We start from the raw sequence: 22,011 nt of genomic DNA, 5'->3' as shown, positions 1-22,011 counted from the left end.
CCTCTTTATGTGACTTGATATTGACTGTTGTCTCCGAGCCATCAATAATCTATTATAATTTTATTTTGTGTTTGCTTAGTGAGACCTAGCTTCTTATTTTCTTTTGATATGCCCAAATAGGCTGCTCATGTGCACTAGTTTGATTTTTGACACCTTTTGATCTCTAATGTCCTGTCACCAGGTAGTTGGTTCTGTAACTAAGTATGTCCATGCCGGAGTTCATTAAAATTTCCTATATGGGATCAGCTAGGGTATGCAGGCAGTCGATCTCCAAGTGTGTGATGCAGGCTCTCACCCCCAGTCCTAGACAGGCATGGGTGATTGGTGCAGGCACTGGACTCTGGCTGTGGTAGGGGATCACACGCTGAGCCAGGCAGGGGGCCGAGCGCTGCCCCTGAGAGTCTGAAAGAAAAGCGTGTCCCTATTCTCTAGGGTGAAGAGGTAGGTGAGTTTTGCAACCGGGCTAAGAGCACACCAGTATGTTGGCTGCAAAGACTCGAGGGCACCACTTTCTCTTGAACTCCTGAAGCAGGTGACTAGGCACTTTAGGAACTATCACCAGTCCTTAAGACCCTGCTGCAGATTGATAAAAGTGCCTAGTTGAGGGGCAGGGCTGTTTCAAGGATCACAAATCTGCCCGTTCACAGCTGAAGCAGTTGAAGTTACACTTCAGATGTTTGCCCTGTTGTACTGTGGTAGTGAGGGCTAACGCTGTTGAGATGGGTCGCCACAAGTCTATACAGGGGTGTATGGCACTCAGAGTCTGCGGACCCGCTTTTCTATAGCCAGCAAAGGAGTTGTGCCGACCCTATGTTCCTGGCCTGGTGGAGCCAGCAGCTTATTTATTCCCTCTCCAAGGCCAGGAGAATGGGTCAGGTCACCTTTTGGGATCTATTTCCGGCCCAGTAGACTCCCGTTGAGAGCGGGGAGGGAAGTGGTAAAAGGGAGAGAGGTTTTTCCCAAATCCAGTGCAGGTGCAGAGGTAGGAGGTAAAAGGGAGAGAGGTTTTTCCCAAATGGGCTTTTTTAAAAAATTTTATTTAACTCGACGCGAAAGGGTGTGCGCATGTACTTATCCTAGCCTTTTGGGAGCTGCTCTTCACTGGTTCGGAATGTCCAAGCAGAATCTCTGCTGTCGGGTCTCTCTCGATGTGGAAACTGCTTCTCGAGCACATGCACAGCACAGCTGTTTGCCTGCTTCACCGCGGCCCGGCGTGGCTGTGTCTCTGCTGTGCCGCCGCCGCAGCTCTAGTGCTCCTCACCTCTTCCAAACGGTCTTCCTCTCTGGTATGACTCAGATGGATTTCTTTACCTTGCCTTGTTCAGGGCTGCCAGATGTTCACATAGAATCAAATCACTTGTTTTTCCAGGTCTTTGTTGTAAGAAGGATATAGGAAGCGTCTAACTAGTCCGCCATGTTGACCACGCCTCCCTAGGCTGTAATCTTTATGGGAGCAGATCTCCAGGTCTTTTCTCCCATGGAGTGGATGGTGGGGTCGAACTGCCAATCTTTCAGTTAGCAGCTGACCACTTAACCACTGCACCACCAGGGTTCCTTATGCAGGGTACTAGTAATACCACCTTTGAGGTGGTATTTTTGGAGACGGAGTCTGGAACTAAAATGCCTCATATCCCAAGCTAAGACATTTGGACTTTTCCTATGAGTAACAGAACCATTGAGAAATTTAAACTTACCTGATAAGATCTGTATTTCAGAAACAATTCTTTGAAGGACACATAAGAAACTGGTATCAGTGGTTGCTTCTGGTAATAGTGCTTCCTTCTTCTTTTTGAATTTTGTACCAGTTACATGTATTACCTACCTAGACTGGAGTAAAAGACTAGATACAGGGAATCTAATTAAGAAGAGGTTACTGTAATACTCCAGGCAGAAATGAAGAAAGTATGAATTCAGGCAGTGGCAGCGGGAGTAGAGAAAGAGATGATAGATTCAATGAGTCTTGGGGGCTGATTGAATAAGGAGTGCCTGGGTGAGTTGTGATGCCAGTAACAGAGATCAGGGATATAAAAACTAGAAGCATTTCAAGAAACAGAGTGAAAGTGAGGACAAGTTCAATTTTGGATACGCTAAGTACCTGTGGCAAATCCAGATAAAGAACTAGACAAGTGGAAATACGATCTGGAGTTATAGAGAATGTCTTGGCTGAAAACATAGATTTGGAGTCACTGGTGTACTTTATGGTAGCTGAATCACCAAGAGATAACATGCAGAAGGATAAGCAAAGAAGACCAAGGTCAGGATCTTGGGGAGCCCAACAAATATGGGGCAGAAAACAGAAGCAGAGAAGGAAATTTTAAAAGATAGTCTGAGGATAGGAGGAGGGCATAGAAGAAGTGACTACTGAGAAGCCAAGAGTAGGAGGAGAGGGTTTCAAGAAGTAGGGAGTTGCCCATAGTTCCAAATGCAGTAAACTGGTTAAGTAGGATGAGTACTAAAAAGAAGTCATTTGTTTTGACAATTATGAATTGATTGATGTTATCAAGAACTGTTCAGCACAGTATAGCTCAAAATGTGGCCATAAAACGGAATCTTAGAAAAGGATCAACTCTTCAAATTTTAGTAAATCATTCAAAAAAAAAACAAAAAAGGCAGATAGTTGGGAGTCATTTTCAATGACTTACTCAATAGACTAATGACATTAAGAAGACTGGTACATAAATGAATCAAGTTCCAGCAAAATAAGATATTGAGGTAGAGGAAAAAGGAAGTGTGAAGAGCACTTTCACATTATAACTTATCTTCCACCTTGCCATCTGAGGATCACCCTTGTGATTCCACAGTATAATGAGGGACTGTTAAAAGAAGGAAGGAAACTCTTGAAAGTAAAGAAAGCCTAAGCTTAAAGCTTGAGAGTTGATTTTTCCCCAGAAGCACAGCTCAGGTCAAATCAACTTACTTTCAAGTCTAAGGGCATCTGAGTCCCTCCCTGAATTCTCAACAGAAAGTACAGGGTCCTCCTCTGTTCCTCTCTCAGAGGGCTCTTCTTCAGCAGCATCCAGTGACAGTGAGTTGTCAAAATATTTCTGTTTGTCATGGCTGTTGTCCAGGGTTTTCTCATGACAATTACCTCAATGACAAGAGACACAGATATAGCACATTAGAAACATCTCTTTGGTGTAGTCTCATAGTTCAAGTCCCAAAATATCAAGAAGAACAAGTAGGTGACAATGTCTGTTTTTCTCCAGCAGAACACACAAAAATCAGTGAGCTGCAGAACGCAAAGCGAGATCATTATTGTGATTCAAGCTTTTGCACTGAAGTTCAAATTTCACCTGCTAGGCCATTGTAAGAACCAAATATTTGGGGAAAAAAACTATGACAACAAAGATCAAGCCCCAAGATTGTGTTCTATTCATAATGCACGGTTATGAAACATTTCCTTGAAAATGAAAATATCATCAAAGAGTTTTCCTTCTATTTGTATTTCAAAGGGGATAAATGACAGATCATTACCTGAATAACGCCGGCATTGATGAATTATAATTTGCCCCATAGCTTTAAATGAAAGATATACCAAAACACAAGGGATTATAAAAAATTAAAAACCAAAGAAATAAAGGGAGGGTGGTGACAGCAGAGTGAAGACCATATTTAAAACTGCAATATCGCAAAGATGCCTGTCACTCTTTTGGAAAACAAGCTCTGGTCATGAAAGATTTACCCAAGCACAAAATGTCAAATCTTGAGTGTAATTCCAGCACTTTTGATACTTTCTGATATGTATGGTGAGACTGACCTCTATTACAATTTTGCCAGTGAGTCAAAGGTTCTGACTCTATTAGGGACCGTGTACTAATAGGGACAAAGAGCCACTATCCAGCTCCACCTGATGGTCATTCACTGGGTATAATGCTGTGTCTGACATGGGAGTGATCTGGCTATGACATCTGTCACTCCTTTGACTGCCAATGGTTAATTCCAGCTGATCAGATGTTCTCTTCCTCATGTTCCACGCGCACTGCTATTGAAGATGCATGTTCAGTGGAAAGTGTAACTCTTCTATTAGAGGACAATTCTTTGGTTAAGAGTAACTGCCCTTCCTTACCAGAACATTCAAACATACTTTAAAAGATTTTCAAACATTTTCTAGAGAATGCTATCTCAAAGAGATGCATGTTCCCAAACAAGCTCTCTATGCAGCGATGGAAGTACAAAAAGTCTCTTTCTGGATCTGATGGCTCCCTTTAGATTCCATTCATACGATTCCATAATTTAAGAAAGCACTTGTCAGGCCATTTTCCTTATTGCACAAGAGAACATAGTGGACTCAAAACCACCCCCAACTTACTGAATTTAGAATGAGGGGCAAGTCTTAGGGAGTCACTTTCCATCTTCCAATCTACACTGTCACACAGCTGAGGTTACTAAATTCAACAAGGCTATGTCAGAAAGTTAGGATTCTGTGTTTCAAGAGAGCTTCCGTATTTAAGATATTTACAAGCAATTTGGGGAGACAGTAGATACAACAAAAAATAATGAGGTAGCATGCTGTCAGATAAGTGCTTCGGAGTATGCACTGGGTAGGTAGAACTTGAGTTTTGAAGACTAGGTGGGACTTATAAAAGGGTAAACTACAAGAAAGGAGCAACCATTTGTTGAGCGTTTTGTATCTTCCACTTAATCTTCACAAAAATCTTGTGAAATATTACTAATCTTCATTCTACAGATAAGGAAACTGACCCTCAGTAAAGTTAAGTAACCTGTCTAAGATCCAACAGTAAATAAGTGGTAGGTCTGCGATTTGAATCCAGGGCTGTCTGTCTTACTACAAAGCTTCTCGGCTTTCCACTAGTCAGCAGGAAAAGGGAGAAGGCGGCAGGCATTCTAGCCAAGGAGGAATAATGCACTGAGCAAAGGAACAGGGACAGGAATTCTCATCTGTGTTTGGGAGGCAATGAGAAGTATACTCTGGTAGAGAAGGAGGGTGTGTGTGTGTGTGTGTGTGTGTGTGTGTGTGTGTGTACGTGCACAGGTGTACATGTGTACACGTGTGACCATGGAGGGGTAATGGGAAAGGAGCCATAAGCAATGGTAGTTGCTTCCTTTCTCCAAACTCTCCTGTGAGAAGGGCCAAGGATGCCCATTTGCCTCCACTTGTCTTCACCATCTGGTATGTGCAAGGAAGTACTGGAGACCAAAACATAAGAACACTATAATAAAACAGAGCAATGCCAACAAGCAACTCTGCACACCCAATTGACTATAATTTACTCTGAAGAACATCACACTTCTCAGACACAATTCTTAATTGGGACATAAAGAAGCATGACTACTAAAAGCAGAGAGGAAATAATGATGACAATGATGGTGATAATTTTAAAAAATGTATTTTATCCCTACAGAATATTTTCTCCCCTCAGCTTTGGTGAATTCGTCCCTTAAGCATTTTTCACCTTTACACAGGTTAAGTAAAACTTAATATTACAAAATCAAAGGACAGACTTTTAACATTGGAACCCAGTGAAATTCTAGCCATGTTTTCCACAGTTGACTTTCTTTCCCAACCTTTGTATCTCTTTCTTTTTCTCTCCCATCCGCTTCCCACTATAACAATTTAATTGGTTTCATCTTTTTAAATCCCTGCAATATGAAAAATGCTTCATAGGTAAGCATTTTGTAAGACATGTGGTGCAGAAGACCCCAGAGCTAAAATTAGTCCTCCTGCATGACATCAAACCCAGACATCCTCTTGAAGCAAGGCTTGTGTATTCTAAGAATGTCTTGCCCTCAGGCCAACATTTCTTAGAGGGAGGGCAGCAGTGAGGATCAGAGAAGAGAACTGGGGGAATAAAAGGAAGAAAGAGAAGTTTATTTATGTTAGGGTATTTCTCGAAAATTATTTAATAAATATCCAGGAAACAGCAGCATCAAAATGATCAAACAAGAAAAAAAAAATACATGCTTTAAGATTAGAACTGCTAATATTAACTCTCCTAACAGTTCAAAACACCCAGGTTTAGAGTTCTACCATGCTTTATGTAAATAGCTAGGCTAATAATAGTCAAATTGCCTAATTCTTTAATTACTCCTTCCAGTTGCCTAAGGGAAAACAAAAGCACTTCAGAAAACTCAAGTTTCTATTCTTTGAACGTTAGTATAGGTCGGCTCACCTGAGAGGCAAACTGAAAAAACTGCCTCCGTGGACAATATTACCTGTCTTCCTAGCAGCAGTGGAGATGACGTTCTCACTAAACAAACATAAGGAAATGCTGGAGAAGGAAAAATGGAAAGACACCTGAAAAGTAATGAGTCATTTTCCATGCATATGACTTCTATTTTTTTGGTGACACAAAAATGAGGGGATTCTAGGGCTTAAAATAACTTTGAGAGATGCAACATATTTTAATTAGGAACTACATGATTTAAATGAAATGCTGTAGATAACAAGGTCCCAGATGAAAATGGGAACACTTTTTTGCGCTTAATGCTCACTACTTGGTTGCAAAGCATTTAACATCAAATTCTGGCAGTTTGGTTTTTCTCTGAAGTAAGAGACTACGAGGCAATATCAACTAAGCATAAAACTCTAACAAGGGTATTTCTGGTTCTGGAACTGCTGTGAGATCTTAGGCACGCCAACATACTTTTCTGTGCTTAAAGTATCTTCTGCGTAAATTGGGTTCCTAACATTAAGCTATCTTATAAGGAAAAAAACAACTAAATGTTGAATATACTTTGTCAAAGCATAAGTCTCCTCAGGGATAAAAGCACAATTTATCCCTAAACAGTTTTACACTTTTGCAGAGTAATTAAGCTCTCAGGAGCTCCTACCAATACTATGGTTAAGGAAATCTCTTAACTTCTCATATTAACTCTGTTTACAAAAGTCCTAGAAGAATATGTTCTACTTTCTAACTAGGATTGGGTGAACACTTACATGTTAAAAAGAGTTTTCACTGTCTGAATCTTGCAAGTTGGTAAGAGATTCATGGTTGAGTACCATAGGATCCTTTAAGATTGATTACGATAAATGTCACAAATGAATTGAAAAGCATCAAAACTTTCTAAGAGTCAAGTTACTGAAGTTAGCTTTAATAACATAATCGTGTAGCTCTTGTAGCATTTGGGCATGGTGGTTAAGAGCACAGACTCTCGAGCCAGACTGTAAGAGTTCAAATCCTGCTCTACTACTTTCTAGTTATGTAAAACAGCCCAAGTTATTTTTAACCTCTGTGTATCGGTTTTCATATATGCAAAATAACTTCAATAATAGCACTCATTTCATTGGGTTGCCAAGAATTAAATGTAAAGAGCTAGACCATCGCCTAGTACGTGGTAAACTGCTATTATTATTGCTGCTGTCTCCCTGAAAAGTTCCAAAGGAAGAAGAAGTTATCCCAATGTAATCTCTTTCAACAAGGCATTTTCGCTCGGCCGACTCAGAAATCTCCTGTATGATCAACTGCAAGTTACCAGTGTATTTGCCTAATTTCAACTTTCAGTGTCTGTGTGTGTGTGTGGAGGACTTGAAGGCAGCATAGAATTCATTTTTACAAGTCTTTTAGAAGAAAACAACAATTAATTTGGATTAACCTGTTCAGCATATCTGAACCCTAAGATATTTAATAGAAGCCCTGGTGGTACAGTGGTTAAGGAATCAGCTGCTAACCAAAAGGTTGGCAGTTTGAATCCACCAGCCGCTCCTTAGAAACCCTATGGGGCAGTTCTACTCTGTCCTATAGGGTTGCTATGAGTCAGAATTGACTCAATGGCAATGGGTTTAACATATTTAGTAGATTTAGAAGTTAGCCTCACAGTCTGCTCTGTGCTCTCTAAAGAACATTTTTAATAGACAGTGAGAATTTACTATCTCACAATATGAAAACAAACTTTAGATACTCTGCTAGGTTAAATCAACACTTAGCTCTTTGCTGGTCAACAACTAAATCCCTCTAGGCTGTTATCCTTGCCCCAGTACTGCCCCAAATCTCTCTCCCTCCAACATACTTTTTGAAGTATATACAACAAATAAGTATAATAATCCTATAATAATCTTATGCTACCTATTATATAAGGAGCGCTGGTGGCACAACAGTTAAGCACTCAGCTGCTAACTGAAAGGTTGTAGTTTGAACCCGCCCAGGGGCTCTGCAGGAGAAAGACCTGGCAATCTGCTTCCATAAAGATTACAGCCTAGGAAACCGTACGGGGCAGTTCTACTCTGTCACATGGGGTGGCTATGAGTCAAAAATGGACTCGACGGCACCTAACAACAACACCTATTATATAATGAACTAAGTCATAAACAGTAATTAATAATATAATAATAATAAATAATGATAATTTATAATGGGAGTTAGGATTTGAACTTGAACTTTATGTTACTGAAGGCAAAGTAACAGATACTGGAAAAGCAGTCTTCATGAACAGTGGAACATTCTAAAAGTGTTAACTACTATCCCTACTCTAATCGGCTTATTTTATAAGTTTCCTTTCTTCTGTCTTTTAGAAAAGTTACCTTATAGGCGGCATTGTGGCACATTCAATTAAATATAAAGTACCTGGGTGAGAAATACAGATAAAACCATCCTCTTAACAGACATGAGTGACTTTTAAGGCATCTATTTCTCTCCTTACCTTTCTACCCCACTGCACTCAAATTATGCAGTTATAAAACCTTTCTTTCCCCCTTTTGGTAAATAATTAGGTAACTTAAAAATAGAACATGAATGCTTCATTTTATTATAATTTAAGCTACCTCATAACATTATTTCATAATGCTTGCTTCTCTTGTAAAATAATCTGCTTTTCAGAAACGACAGCAAAATTAATCTTGGTATATCTTTCAGTTGCTCACTACTGCTATGCAATGTTACATCAAAACGTTACCAGGAACCTTTAACAGCAAGTGGCAGGTGGGACCTTGGCACCACACAGAAGAATGGGTACAGCACCAAGGGGAGCTTCATCTGGAACAATTTGCTAATTCCAAAGAACTTTCACAGCATGGGAGGAGGTACAGCTCTTAAGGAAGAAAGAAACCTTTCTGGGCCAGACACCTTTATGATTTCCACCTCCAGAGGCTGTGACACAGTAGACCTCGTAGCCAAGAATATTCCACGGAAAGAACTCAAATCCCGCCTTAGCTGAAGTCTTACCATATGAAATTGGACAAATCAATTTACTTTTCTGTGTCTAGGTTTTTTATGTGAAATGGAGAGATAAACTACTGTCCTACTATAAGAAGATTCTTGGGAAACACCATTAATGAAACCACTGCTAACAGAAGCATACAGAATGCCTTGATGTATGGTAAAACCTAGGTTGCTGACAGCTGCTCCTAAGAGACAAATGCAGATGCCTCACCTCTTTTGCCCTGTACTGTCCTCTGTGTGGGAAAGACAAAAGAAACCATTTAAGCAGATGTAATGGCTCCTTTGACCTGTTCTCATTCAGCGATTACTGCTGAATGAAGTTTTTGGCAGGAAGTTTGAAAATAATGGTTATGTACTGACTGTCCTTAAAAGTGCAATGTCAGATAGAAAACGGACCACAATGAAGACTTGAAATGGCAATCTCAGGATTATATCGTTCTTCCCTCTTGGTGAGGGGAATGAGTCAGAAGAGAGTTTTTAAAAAAAAGTGTGTAACCCTAAATACAAGTGTGTGGGCTTGTGTTTCCCTTTTACTACATATTCTGCAGTTGAATTCTATCCTAGGAAACACCCTGTTCACACATGGCAGAGACAACTGCTTTATCCAAGAATTCCAAGCTGACTTGGTTTCTGTAGACTTATACTCCCCGTCTCCTTTTAAAGCAAAGAAAGGAGAACTTGCTGGAAATCAGCCTTCTCTTCAGTGACGAAAGCACAGGAGCAAAGCAAGCACCACCTGAGACACAGACACGACATGTAGGCTGTGGAAGAAACTACTCCAGCAATGGAATCCAAGCTCCCAGCAGCTATAACTTCCTCTAGAAATGTGAAAGATTAGATTAGCCCTCTAAACAAGTGAATTTAAACATCTGGTGGAAGTTTACTATAGAGATATTTTTCCATGCAGCCTAGGGAAATTTGCTTCAAGCAAACACTGAGGAAACAAATGTAACAATCAGATTTTCTCAGACTTAGTGACTGAACCACAAACGTTGGTTTTCAACGAGGGTTTACTATTTGCCTCTCTCCTGCTGTAAGTGAACGGTCACCTGCTGTTGTTGAGGAAAGGGATCTAGTAGAAAAACCAATAGGCCTTCTCTCTGGTCCTCTTCCTCAACCTACAGATGGAGGCACAGAGATATGATTAGAGGAAAAGGACCTGCCATCAGAAGCACCTGTTGGATATATTAGGCTTGTATTTTTTCCCCCTAGGATAAGGATATAATGTAAAGCCAAGATTTATGAAATCTCAATGTCTACTTGGTCTATTTCACTCCTCAGATTAAGTGAATTATAAGGATAGCATCTTCAAATGAGAAACTAAGACCACAGTTGTTCCATAACTGATTAAGACTTCAGCCTAGTAATACCCATAGGACTTAGATACAAGCACAAAAAGCAAGCACTAGGAAATGTCCCTTTCATTGGCATAGGTCGTATGTATGCTATTTAAACTAATATAGCACCTATACTAGAAAACACACACACACCCCAAAACCTAACCCCTTGCTATTGAGTCAATTCTGACTCATAGCAACCCTACAGGACAGTAGAACTGACCCAAAGGGTTTCAAAAGAGGGGCTGGTGGGTTCGAACTGCCGACCTTTTAGTTAGCAGCCAAACACTTAACCACTGCACCACCAGGGCCCCACATAAGAAAACAGAGAGGTCAAAACACAAGAACAATGACCTTAGCTTTCAACGTTAAAATAACAAACTGAAGTCCCTCTATCAAAAAATGTTTTGAGCAGGGTCTTATGGATTTTACTAACAAAGTTCTCTAATATCTTGACTGCAGACCCCACTTCAGAGGTATGGAATGAAGACAGGTATTTAGATTGGAGCATATCTATCACACCTGAATACATATAGCCAACGTGCTAAATTAGGTGAAAAAGAGAGACAAATAACTGATATTACACTGTTTCCTTTTGCTTTATGTCACCAAATTAAAGTCACCTGGAACCACTCACCTCAGTGGCCACTTTACACATAATAACATGGTTTCCAGGATTTTACTGACCTCCTCCCAATTCTTAGCATTTGGGGTTTTTGGCTAGTAGACAGAGAGAAAAGGTGAATAGTTTACTTCTTTGATCACATTAAGTTTTTCTCTAGCTATACTTCATATGATCAGGGAAAATGGCATAACAGGAATCAGAAAACTTACTTAATCCCAAGTACCTTAGTAGCTGCTATCAACTTCTAGCTCTTTTTCCTGAAATTTGTTACTTACTTTTTATATTCATCATTTTGAATGGTCATGATCTGACTGGGCTAGTAAGCATTGACTGATAGCTAAAGAGGTTTAAACTGCTTTGAGGATGACCATTAAAAGAATAATTTGGCAAATTTAGGATCCAATATGATTGCCCTTCATAATCTAGTTAAGATCAGTGTTTTAGATAGGGATGTGTGTATCTTTTTTTGAGGGATGACATTAAAAATTGTAGTGACTATACACACTACTTTCATAAAATGTCCCAAGAACCTACAAATATGAATTCTGTCAATCATGGCAGTGGAATCGTTTATGACTTGTTGAGAGTAAGGTATTAGGCACGGGAACCTCTGGGACTGGAAGGCAGAGGAACTGGGTTTTAGTCTTGGCTCTACCACTAACTCTGTGGCTTGAGTAAGTCACAACCTTTGTGTCTACATTCATAAAATGGGGACTCTTCCTATTCCCCTCTTCTATGATACAGGTATTTGTCAAGGTATTATTTGTAAACCAAATAATTACAGCTCTTTTAAGTGAAGAAATATAAAAATGTAGGAACTTATTAGATACTTGGCTTTGTTGCAGAATGTGCCTGGGATTTTGAAACCTGCAGTAAATTCTTACAGAATTAAATGGAGATGGTAACTGGTAGAATATTAATAATTCTGTAAAAATTGGGCCTTTAAGACTATGCCCTTTAATAAAAAAAACAAACAACAGGTATCTTCATTAATCCTTCTTCTTTTTTTAAATTGTGCATTGCGTGACAGTTTACACAGCAAATTAGATTCCCGTTCAATAGTTTGTACATAAAGGGTTTCATGGCTTTGGTTTCATTCTCCACAATGCGTCAGCACTCTCCCCATTTCCGCCCTGGGTTCCCTATTTCTTTTTGTCATGATTTTCTATCTCTTCCTGCCCTCTCATCTTTACTTTTGGGCAAATATTGCCCTTTTGATTTCGTATAATTGATTGTTCTAAGGAACATGTTCTTCTCAGGTGTTACTGTTTATTTTATAGGCTTGTCAATTGTTTGGCTGGAAGGTGATCTCCAGGAATGGCTTCAGTTCCAGGTCAGACGGGTGTCTTAGGGCCATAGTCTCGAGGGTTCCTCCAGTTTCTTAGACCAGTAAGCCTGGTCTTTGTGAATTTGATTTTTTGTTCTACATTTTTCTCTCGCTTTGTCCAGGACACTCAGTTGTGATCCCAGTCAGAGCAGTCAGTAGTGGTAGCCAGGCACCATCTAATTCTTCTGGTCTTATCTTCATTAATTCTTATGAAGGATGAGGTATAAAGCAAAGGTCCTTAACTGCAGGTAGTATATGCTGGATAGCCCATAAGAGGGCACCAAAATGCACGATTTATTTCTTCAAAATCTGAACTATATGTAAAATTGCTTTAAGCTGCAAGCTATAAATCTACAGAAATTTAAGGGGAAGAATACAGACTAAAATCACGGTCAATGAAACAATTATAAAAGGAGATATGACTTGTGTAAACAGATACCATAAACATGGAAACACTGTAAAGGTAACACAGGATAATCAATTCATCTCCACACTGGAACAGATATTGAAGCTCATATACATCATTTGAAAATTCTTCTATTTTTTCTCTAGTGGTGAAAGTTTTCAAGTACATGTTATGAGAAACTTGCATAAAATTCTAAGAATACCAAGACATCAAAGTCTAAGTTCTTTTATATAACATTTATTCAGAATTTCTAAAGGCCTGGGCCAGTATTTTAAGTGAGCACATATCTCTGTGAATTAAGAAAAGACCAGGGTTCAGAAATCCTGGGTTTAATGTTTAATCATATTCCATAAATAGCAATGCCAATTGTTTGTGGCATACCTGTAAGCATCTCATGTAAATAAAGTCTAATACATATAATCTATCACTGGTCTTATGTTTTCTAATATAAGAAAAATAATACTGAATGAACAGTACTAAAAGTAAAATCATAAATATCAGACATAAGAATAGAATAATCTAAATTGCTCAAGTAATAGAAAATATCTTTGCTAGATATAACTTTTATTTGCAAAATAGTGAAGCGGAAGGATGATAAGTATTTAACAAATATTTTGGGGTAATGAAAGCTTAGAAAATCCCCTCTTATTGTTGTATTGCCTTATTTGTGTATTTCTGGACTCTACAGATTAGTATTTAATCATTCTGCTTATATTGTTCTTAAAAATTATTTTCCATTTTTTTGGTCATTAGAGAAGATAATCACTATTGCTTCATGAGGTTGCATTCTGTGTAACACTTTTATTTTTTCCAATTAAAAAAAATTCTCTTTTTAGGACAAATATTGTATGAGATCACTATTATAAAAACACACAAAAATGTTTCCACACAGAAAGAAACTATCTTGGATGGTTACAAGGGAGGGGAGGGGTAGGGAGGAAAAAGCACTAACTAGATAACAGGTAAGTGGTAACTTTGGTGAAGGGTAAGACAGTACACAATACTGGGGAAGTCAGCACAACTTGACCAGGCCAAGGTCATAGAAGCTTCACAGACACATCCAAACAACCTGAGAGACCGAGCTACTGGGCTAAGGGGCTGGAGACCATGGTCTTGGGGGCTATCTAGCTCAGCTGGCATAACACAGTCTATATATAAAGAAAATGGTCTACATCTGACTGTGGTGAGTAGTGACTGGGGTCTTAAAAGCCTGAGAGTGGCAGTCTAAGATACATCTACTGGTCCCATCCTGACTGGGGCAAAGGAGAATGAAGAAGACCAAAGACAAAAGGGAATCAGTCCACAGGACTAATGGACCACAACTACCACAACCTCCACCAGACTGAGCCCAGAACAACTAGATGGTGCCTCGTTACCACCACTGACTGCTCTGGCAGGAATCACAGTAAAGGGTCCCGGACAGAGTGGGAGGAAAATGTAGAACAAAATTCAAATTCAAAAAAAAAAAAAAAAAAAAAAAGACCAGGCTTGCTGGTCTGATAGAGACTGCAGAAACCCCAAGAGTATGGCCCCCGGACACTCTTTTAAGTCAATACTGAAGTCACTTCTGAGGTTCATCCTTCAGCCAAAGATTAGAAAGGGCCCAAAACATGGTGGCTTGTTGGTCTAGGGGTATGATTCTTGCTTTGGGTGTGAGAGGTCCCAGGTTCAAATCCTGGACGAGCCCTGGTTTTGGAAACCATGGTGGCATAGTAGGTAAAAGCTACAGCTGCTAACCAAAAGGTCAGCAGTTCGAATCCACCAGGAGTTCCTTGGAAACTCCATGGGGGCAGTTCTACTCTGTCCTATAGGGTTGCTGTGATGGCAACAGGTTTATAGGGCCAACAACAACACATGTGAGGGATGTGCTTCTTAGTTCAGTCATGTATACGAGACTAATGGGCACACCAGCCCAAAAGCAAAGCTGAGAAGGCAGAAAGGGACAGGAAAACTGGACGAATGCAAACAGGGAACCTGGGGTGGAGAAGGGGAAAGTGTTGACATATCTCGAGGTTGGCAATCAATGTCACAAAACAATTTGTATATTAACTGTTTAATGAGAAACTAATTTGCTCTGTAAACTTTCACCTAAATTACAATAAAAAAAAATTCCTTTTTTAATTCTGAATACTTCAGAGACGTTACAAATAGCTTATAATGAAAAACATTATAGGTTTATTTAACAGATTCCATTTTGCTTTTAAAAAGGCCAAATATGTTGTTATTGAAGAATGAGTTTGTTAATGTGACCAATTCAGTTCTATTTAAGTTAAACCAAATTGTAAAATAACAAACCTATAAATGTGGAAAACAGTATGTATTTCAAAACTGCCAAAATAAAATGTTCAGTTAAAGCTGGAAAGCACTAACTTCTCTTTTACAGTCAATTCAACAGTGGGCAATTAAAAAATCAGTCTATTAAGTTCTCCTTCACTGCAGCCTTGAAACTGTGGTTTTGACATGAAATTACCTATAAAAGATTTATTAAATGCTATTTAGAAGAGAGAAAGATGATAAGCAGATGCTATAATAACATACGCACCTAACAAATGGCAGTCAATAAAATTATTTCTAGGTTCATAAAAGTTTGGATAAACTCAGATAAATAATTCTGTACTAACTGACATATTTAGCTATAGACTTTACCAGTAGAAAAATTCTGTGAGCATAATAATTATGTATTTTTAAGATGAACGAATCAGTATCCAAAGGTAACAGGATACATTACCTGTGCAGGCATTTGAGGAAACATAAACTAAAAATCTGTGGAAAAATTCCATAATTATATATGACAAGCAATAAAATACTTGACATCTGCCTACAATTTTACCACTAAGCTCACACTATTCAAGGCATTATCTCACAATTGCTCCAAAAATAGTTACTGAATATGTATCTAAAAATAATTTGTGGAAGACTAACAATAGTGGTCAGAAAAATTATTTTAAAAAGGTTTCCAAGAGTACTTAGCTACTTTTGATCTTGAAAAGCTTATCTGAAAAGATGTTAAATTCGTAGCTTTTCAAACAGATTTTCAGAAGAGAATTGTTTAGGCTGGGAAAGAGGTGGATGAAGGGACAGCTTAATTTCTTGTCTAATAAAAATCAATTACAATATAAACTCCTTGGTTATTATGTGGAAAAAGATCATAAGCTTTACCGATCTCTTGAAACCTTTATACTGTCATAATAAAAACTTCAGACAGATATGTCAGACTATTAAGATGACTTACTAAGCTTATTTCATTACTGTACAAATTAAAAAGCAAAACGCAAACAGAAACATCTGATTTCAATGAAGGTACCAAAATGCTATTCATTGTTGGGAAGTTTTGGCTTTTTTTTCAATCACTGTCTAGTAATGCTCAAAGATAACTGCAGTAGATGTAATTGTTTAGACTTCAAGTATAAGAACTCTATGGTCTCTACAGAGGTATTTTGCTCCTTTCTATATTTCTGCTTTTCATAGCTGGAACTCAACAAAGCAACTGTGCATGAGCAGGATTACTGTAGAAATAAGTAATGCAAAAAATTCAATATTGTAATTAGCTCAGTACTATCCATCAGTTTTTGAATCTAGAAAATCTACAGCATTATAGCATACATTTCCTAGGTATAAAAACAATGAGTTTTTAGTTTTAAAAAATGCTATCACATACTTTTCCATTAGGGAGTACCAGTATTTATTTAAGTGTTGGTAGATGTTGGATTCTTTTCTAATTCATATCAGAATGATTTTAGGTCTATTAGCAGTAATAACTTCTTTCAGCGACCTTACCAAATTTGAGTAAAGACGTGTTTACTTCATTAGTAAACTAGTTAATTACAATACGCCATATCAAAGGGGCTGTTTTTCATTTTTTATGAAATTGATGAGCTCTCTTTGAAATGATGAAAAAAATTATTCCCTCTTCCCAAATCAAACGGATTTCTTTTGTTATTGAATGTGATCCAATAATATTCTTGGGATAATCTGGAATACCAGATACAACAACTCTGAGAATGATCTGTTCCAAAGTATAGGGAAGCCTACATTCTAGGGAAAAGGTACAAGACAATGGAATTTGCTCTTTTGACACAAGTGGCGTAAAATAAGAATAAATTTCAAGAAACTGAAATATTAAGCAAAAGCAGGTGGAACTGATGCTAACAAAAAGACTTTTTAGAAAAAGGTCACCATATCTGTATCTATATATCTATAACTACATATACATATCAGGAGAAAGATGTGGCAGTCTGCTTCTGTAAAGATTACAGCCTTAGAAACCCTATGGGGCTGTTCTACTCTGTCCTATGAGTTGGAATCAACTCAATGACACTCAACAACAACAAATACACATACACACACACACACACACACACACAGATATAAACACACAAAGCTTTCCTTCCAAATAACAGAAAGAACTGCCAAGAGCAGTGAGGGAGATGTAGTAAATTAAAAATAATAAGAGATTCTATAAGTGGCTCATTGAAAAAGTGAAATCCTTACAAGGCTGTTCTTGGGTAACCTGCAAAACTTAAAAGACCGCAACGTATTTTCTACGGTTAAATAAGACAATTAAACCCAAAACCAAACCTGTTGCCATCGAGTTGATTCTGACTCATAGTGACCCTAAAGGACAGAGCAGAACTGCCCCCACAGGGTTTCCAAGGAGTGGCTGGTGGATTCGAACTGCTGACTTTGTGGATAGGAGCCAAGCTCCTAACCACTGTGCCACCAGGGCACCAATAAGATGATAAAGACCCATAATTTGCACCTTTAGAGTTCTCGGTACTTTGTACTTTGTATTCAACATCTACTATGTGATAGGCCTCTGAACAAGTGTATGAGATAGGTTTCATCATCTTTCATTCTACAGATGAGGACACTTAATTTATTTTACTGGGATCAGACAGGCGGTAATGGCATAGCTGGGGCTCAAACATGAATTTGTATGACTCTGAGGCTAAACACTGTATTATCTTGCTAAAACACTATCTTAGGCCTTCAGCATTCATGTAAGAACTCTAGTTTAAATTGTGCTCAACAATGATCCACAACTCAGCTATATCATTGCTGACAGATTTTAGTTTCTCAACCAAAAACCTGGGCCCTGATATTTAAAAATGCAAACCCTATTGGAATCAAACAGTATGTTCTCTTAAGTACCCTTTTATGACTTCTTTCACTCAATACTATGTCTATGATTCACCCACTCCATTAAAATCCTAAGGTGTCTGGTATAGTAAATCAGGAAAACCAGTTTCAGGTTCCAAACCTACTGGTAATTAATGATGTCTTTTAGACAAGTCACTTAACCAAGTGAGCCTGGTTTTAATATCTCAAATGAGGAGCTAGACTGTTGGCTCTGTGCCTGAATATGACAATCCAGTGTGAACATTAATGGGGCACCTCGTGTGTGCTCTACAATGGCTAGGAAATGAGGATCCACAGATACGCAAACTGCACCTCTCACAATTTGAGGCTGGGAGTTAAACTCTTGATCTTTTTTTCTGCAAGTGAAGGTTAAATAAGTAAACAGGCACAGATGGGAACCTGAAAGAGGGTTCTAATGGATGAATTTGCAACAGTTTTATATATTAACTCAAGTATTTTTCGGATACACTTAATGTACATGTATATATGCCAGTGGCTATGGGAAGAAATGGAAGAAGGCAAAAAGCTCATTTAATGTCAGGTGACTAAAGGTGCAGTAAAGGTCTGGACCTCCTTCACTGAAAGGAAAAGAGCTGTGTTTCAATGAGTATGTGGAAGAACTGCTTCAAATTCTATTACTCAGTTTGACTTCATGGACAGAAAAAATATCCTTTGCCATGAGCACTGGTCATAATAAAACACCAGAGATTTATGGGGAGAGGGAAATAAATCTCTTGGCCTATTAATCCCAGTTGAATATAGTCCTGTCAGCCTTTCCCAATGAGGGTTCTGGGAGAGAATAAAGCCTTAATACCCCATGGCATCTACTGTAAGTAGTGAATTAACTTCTTTTGTATGCATCTAGAATTATATTGGCTATGTAAAATCCTTGGGAAAACTGAGAAAATCATTTTCTGTCTTTTGTTGACCTGAACAGAAACTTCGGATGAGCTCATTAATTTGCCAGCATTTTAACAGCTGCTTACCACTGCAAACGGATGAAGTGATGTTGTACAGAAAAGGATAAAACTGCATACAGCGGATCAATTTCAGGCTGCTTTCACACTCTGGGCATTTGGTAGTTAATTTTAAAGCCTGTCTAAAGGCTTCAAGCGCCCCACTGATATTCTTCAGAGCAAGGTAAGCATTTCCCAGGCTCAAAAAGGTCAGGGGCTGCAAAGGAGAAAAAACAAAAGAGCAAAAATGATAATCGAGTCATATTTTCTGAGAGTTACAAAACCCTGAAAGTACGTCTTTTGGCTTCCCTTAGGTTACCCCATAAAAGTTTATGGCTAACTGTCCACTTTATTCACACCAGGCAATCCTACACTGAATCTTAGATGTAAATTTATTTTTTATTTTTCACTAAGGTATAAAGAACATAATGTGTGTAAAGTACACTAGTCTTAAGTATAAAGCTCAATGAATTTTTATGTATGTATAGATCTGTATAACCATCAGTTACCTCAAGATACAAACATTAAGAATGTTTCCAGTAGGCCAGAAGGTTCCCTTGGGCAACCCAAGCCCAACTATGAAGGTAACCACTATTGTGACTTCTATCACTGTATGTTAGCTTTGTCTGTTTTTGAACTTCAAATAAATGGGGAATCAAACAGCATGTTTTCTTATATACCTTTTATGACTTCTCTCACTCAACAGATCTATGATTCATCCAGGTTTTTGTGCATATCAGGAGCTCATTCTTTTTTCTGAATTGATATTAATGTTCCATCGTCTGAATATATCACAGTTTGTTCAGCAATTCTCCTACCGACAGGCATTTGTGTTAATTCCAGTTTTTTGTTATTATGAATAGAACTATTATGAACATTCTTATAAATGTCTTTTGATAGACATATGTACTCATTTTCCTTGGGTATATACTTTGCAACCCTGTAGGACAGAGTAGAACTGCCCCATACGGTTTCCAAGGAGCGGCTGGTGGATTCGAACTGCTGACCTTTTGGTCTGCTGCCAAGCTCTTAGCCACTGCGCCACCAGGGCTCCAAATACTTAGTAGTGAAGAAGCCCTGGTGGCACAGTGGTTAACAGCTCGATGGCTAAACGAAAGTCAGCAGTTCAAATACACCAGCCACTCCTTGGAAACCCTATGGGGCAATTCTACTCTGTCCTATAGGACGCTAAGAGTTGGAATCGACCTGACGGCAATGGGTTTTTGGTTTTTACTTGGTGGTGGGTCAGAAGGTATACAGTAAAACCTGCGAAAGCAGGCACCTGTGTAAGGCGGAAGTCTGTCAAAGAAGGAAAACTCGATTACTTTCCACTAACAGTAAAGAGAAGTGGTAAGACTCACCCTGTCAAAGGTGGAAAACTTGGGAGACCCAGAAAAACAAGGCAGTCCTGTCAAGTTTCGGCTCTCAGAAGTCACTGTATTTTGTTTTAGTAGATACAAAGTTTTTCAAAGCAGACGTACAAATTTACACTCCCACAACAAATTTAAGAATTCACTGACTTCATATTATTAGCCTTTTTAATTTTAGTTATTTTAGTGGGCTGAAGTGGCATCTCATTGTGGTTTTAATTTGCATTTCTCTCATGGGTAATGATGTTGACTATTTTTCATGTGCTTCTTGGTCATTTGGATATCCTCCTTTCTGAAGTGACTGTTCTTTTCCCCATCTGTGGTGCAACTGATTACTTCTGTGTGGCCTTTCTAGCCACGGTCTTTTAACTTCCATCTTGGTGACTGGGCGGGACTGTGTGATAGGATAATTGTGACCCACCAAAGAGATTGGTCAGTTCTGCCGTAAAAGAGAGCCAATTCCAGAGCAGAGAGGAGGATCCTACCACCACCAAGGAAGAACTGTCAGGAGGAGAGGGCACGTCCTTTGGACCCAGGATCCCTGCACTGGGAGGTTCCCGGAAGCAGGAGACCGAGAGAGAGCACACAAGCTGGAATACTGAAGACGGTGAGAAGTGGTGGCAGGAGAGACCTGTCAGCAGAGACCTGGCAGCAGGAGACGGCTTGGTGGGCTTCCTGGCCCACAGAGAAAGCTGAGTGCCTTTGGGGACAGACCTAGGGCTAGGGAGAGGTGTGCTTGCGAGCACGTTGGGAAGAGGCTGTCCTGATGGAAGAACTGTATCCTGAGTGTTCCTGAGCCTGAATTGTAACCTGTTACTTCCCTAATAAACCCCATAATCATTAGTATCGTCTGTGAGTTCTGCGTGGCCATTGCAATGAATTATCGAACTCAGCAGAGGAGAGAGTGCTCTGCGAGGGGTGAATTATGTCAGAATTAGTAAAGATGGCGAGGAGAGGAGGCTTGTCTGGCCTCCGCCTCATGGGAGTCAGCCTTGTGCTATTGATCTTGGTTCTCCTTCCCCGTCGTGGGGTTGGAGGAGGTCCCCACGTCATTTTTACACCATCTTAAAAAACTGGATTGTCTTATTCTTGTTGATTTGAAGGACTTCTATACATATACTAGGTATGAGTCCTTTGTTGAAAATATTTATTGCAAATATCTTCTCCTAGTCTGCAGTCTGCCTTTTTACTTTCTTAATGGTATTTTTTTTTAATTGTGGTATGTATATATAAATATATATATATAACAAAATAAAATTCAATTTGTTTTTTTCTTTTATAGTGGTTTTTGAAATCTTCGCCTACTATAAGGTCACGAGTTTCTTCTGTTTTCATTAAGAAGCTTTACTGTTTTACCTTGAGTATATAATCAATCTCAAATTAATGCTGTGCATGGTGTGAGGCAGGAGTCAAGGTACATTTCTTTCTTCACAGGGATATCCAATTCCTCCCGCACTACTTACTGAAATAACAAAAAAATTTCTCCCCACTGAACTAGAGGTGCGCCTTGTCATAAATCAGGTAACCTTATATGCGCGGGCCTATTTCTAAATTCTCTGTTGTGTTACTGATCTAGTTGAGTATCCTTGTGCTGATACCATGCTGACTTAATTACGGTAAGTCTTGAAATCTGGTAATACAACCTTTGAACTCTGGGGTATCCCCAGCCAAACTTTCTGGCTGTTCCAGAATTTCCTGGCTAGTACAAACAGTTAACGTACTCTGCTGCTAACTG

At 39.0% G+C, this 22,011-nt stretch overlaps 1 protein-coding gene and 1 non-coding gene across 13 annotated transcripts in view; one reads left to right on the top strand and one right to left on the bottom strand.

The window, feature by feature from the left end:
- Nucleotides 1–22,011, bottom strand: part of TTC17 (tetratricopeptide repeat domain 17) — a 134,047-nt gene that overhangs the window by 50,209 nt on the left and 61,827 nt on the right. For 10 of the 12 annotated variants that reach the window (XM_012557174.2, XM_023738471.1, XM_004369815.2 and 7 more), the window contains 2 exons: nucleotides 18,937–19,123; nucleotides 2,918–3,088 (listed from right to left, as the gene is read on the bottom strand). In XM_012557174.2, coding sequence (XP_012412628.1) covers nucleotides 2,918–3,088; nucleotides 18,937–19,123 — 358 coding nt within the window. The remainder of the gene's footprint in view (nucleotides 1–2,917; nucleotides 3,089–18,936; nucleotides 19,124–22,011) is intronic. The other 2 variants (XM_004369816.3, XM_023738493.1) reach the window with 1 other exon arrangement.
- TRNAP-UGG (transfer RNA proline (anticodon UGG)) lies at nucleotides 14,427–14,498 on the top strand. Its single transcript has one exon. It is a non-coding gene; the product is annotated as a tRNA-Pro (tRNA).

The sequence above is a fragment of the Trichechus manatus genome, unplaced genomic scaffold (genome assembly GCF_000243295.1).
Source record: "Trichechus manatus latirostris isolate Lorelei unplaced genomic scaffold, TriManLat1.0 scaffold00006, whole genome shotgun sequence".
In the NCBI taxonomy this organism is placed as follows: domain Eukaryota; kingdom Metazoa; phylum Chordata; class Mammalia; order Sirenia; family Trichechidae; genus Trichechus; species Trichechus manatus.
The sequence above is the reverse complement of the archived record's forward strand: the minus strand, read 5'-3'. Positions and strand labels throughout refer to the sequence as shown.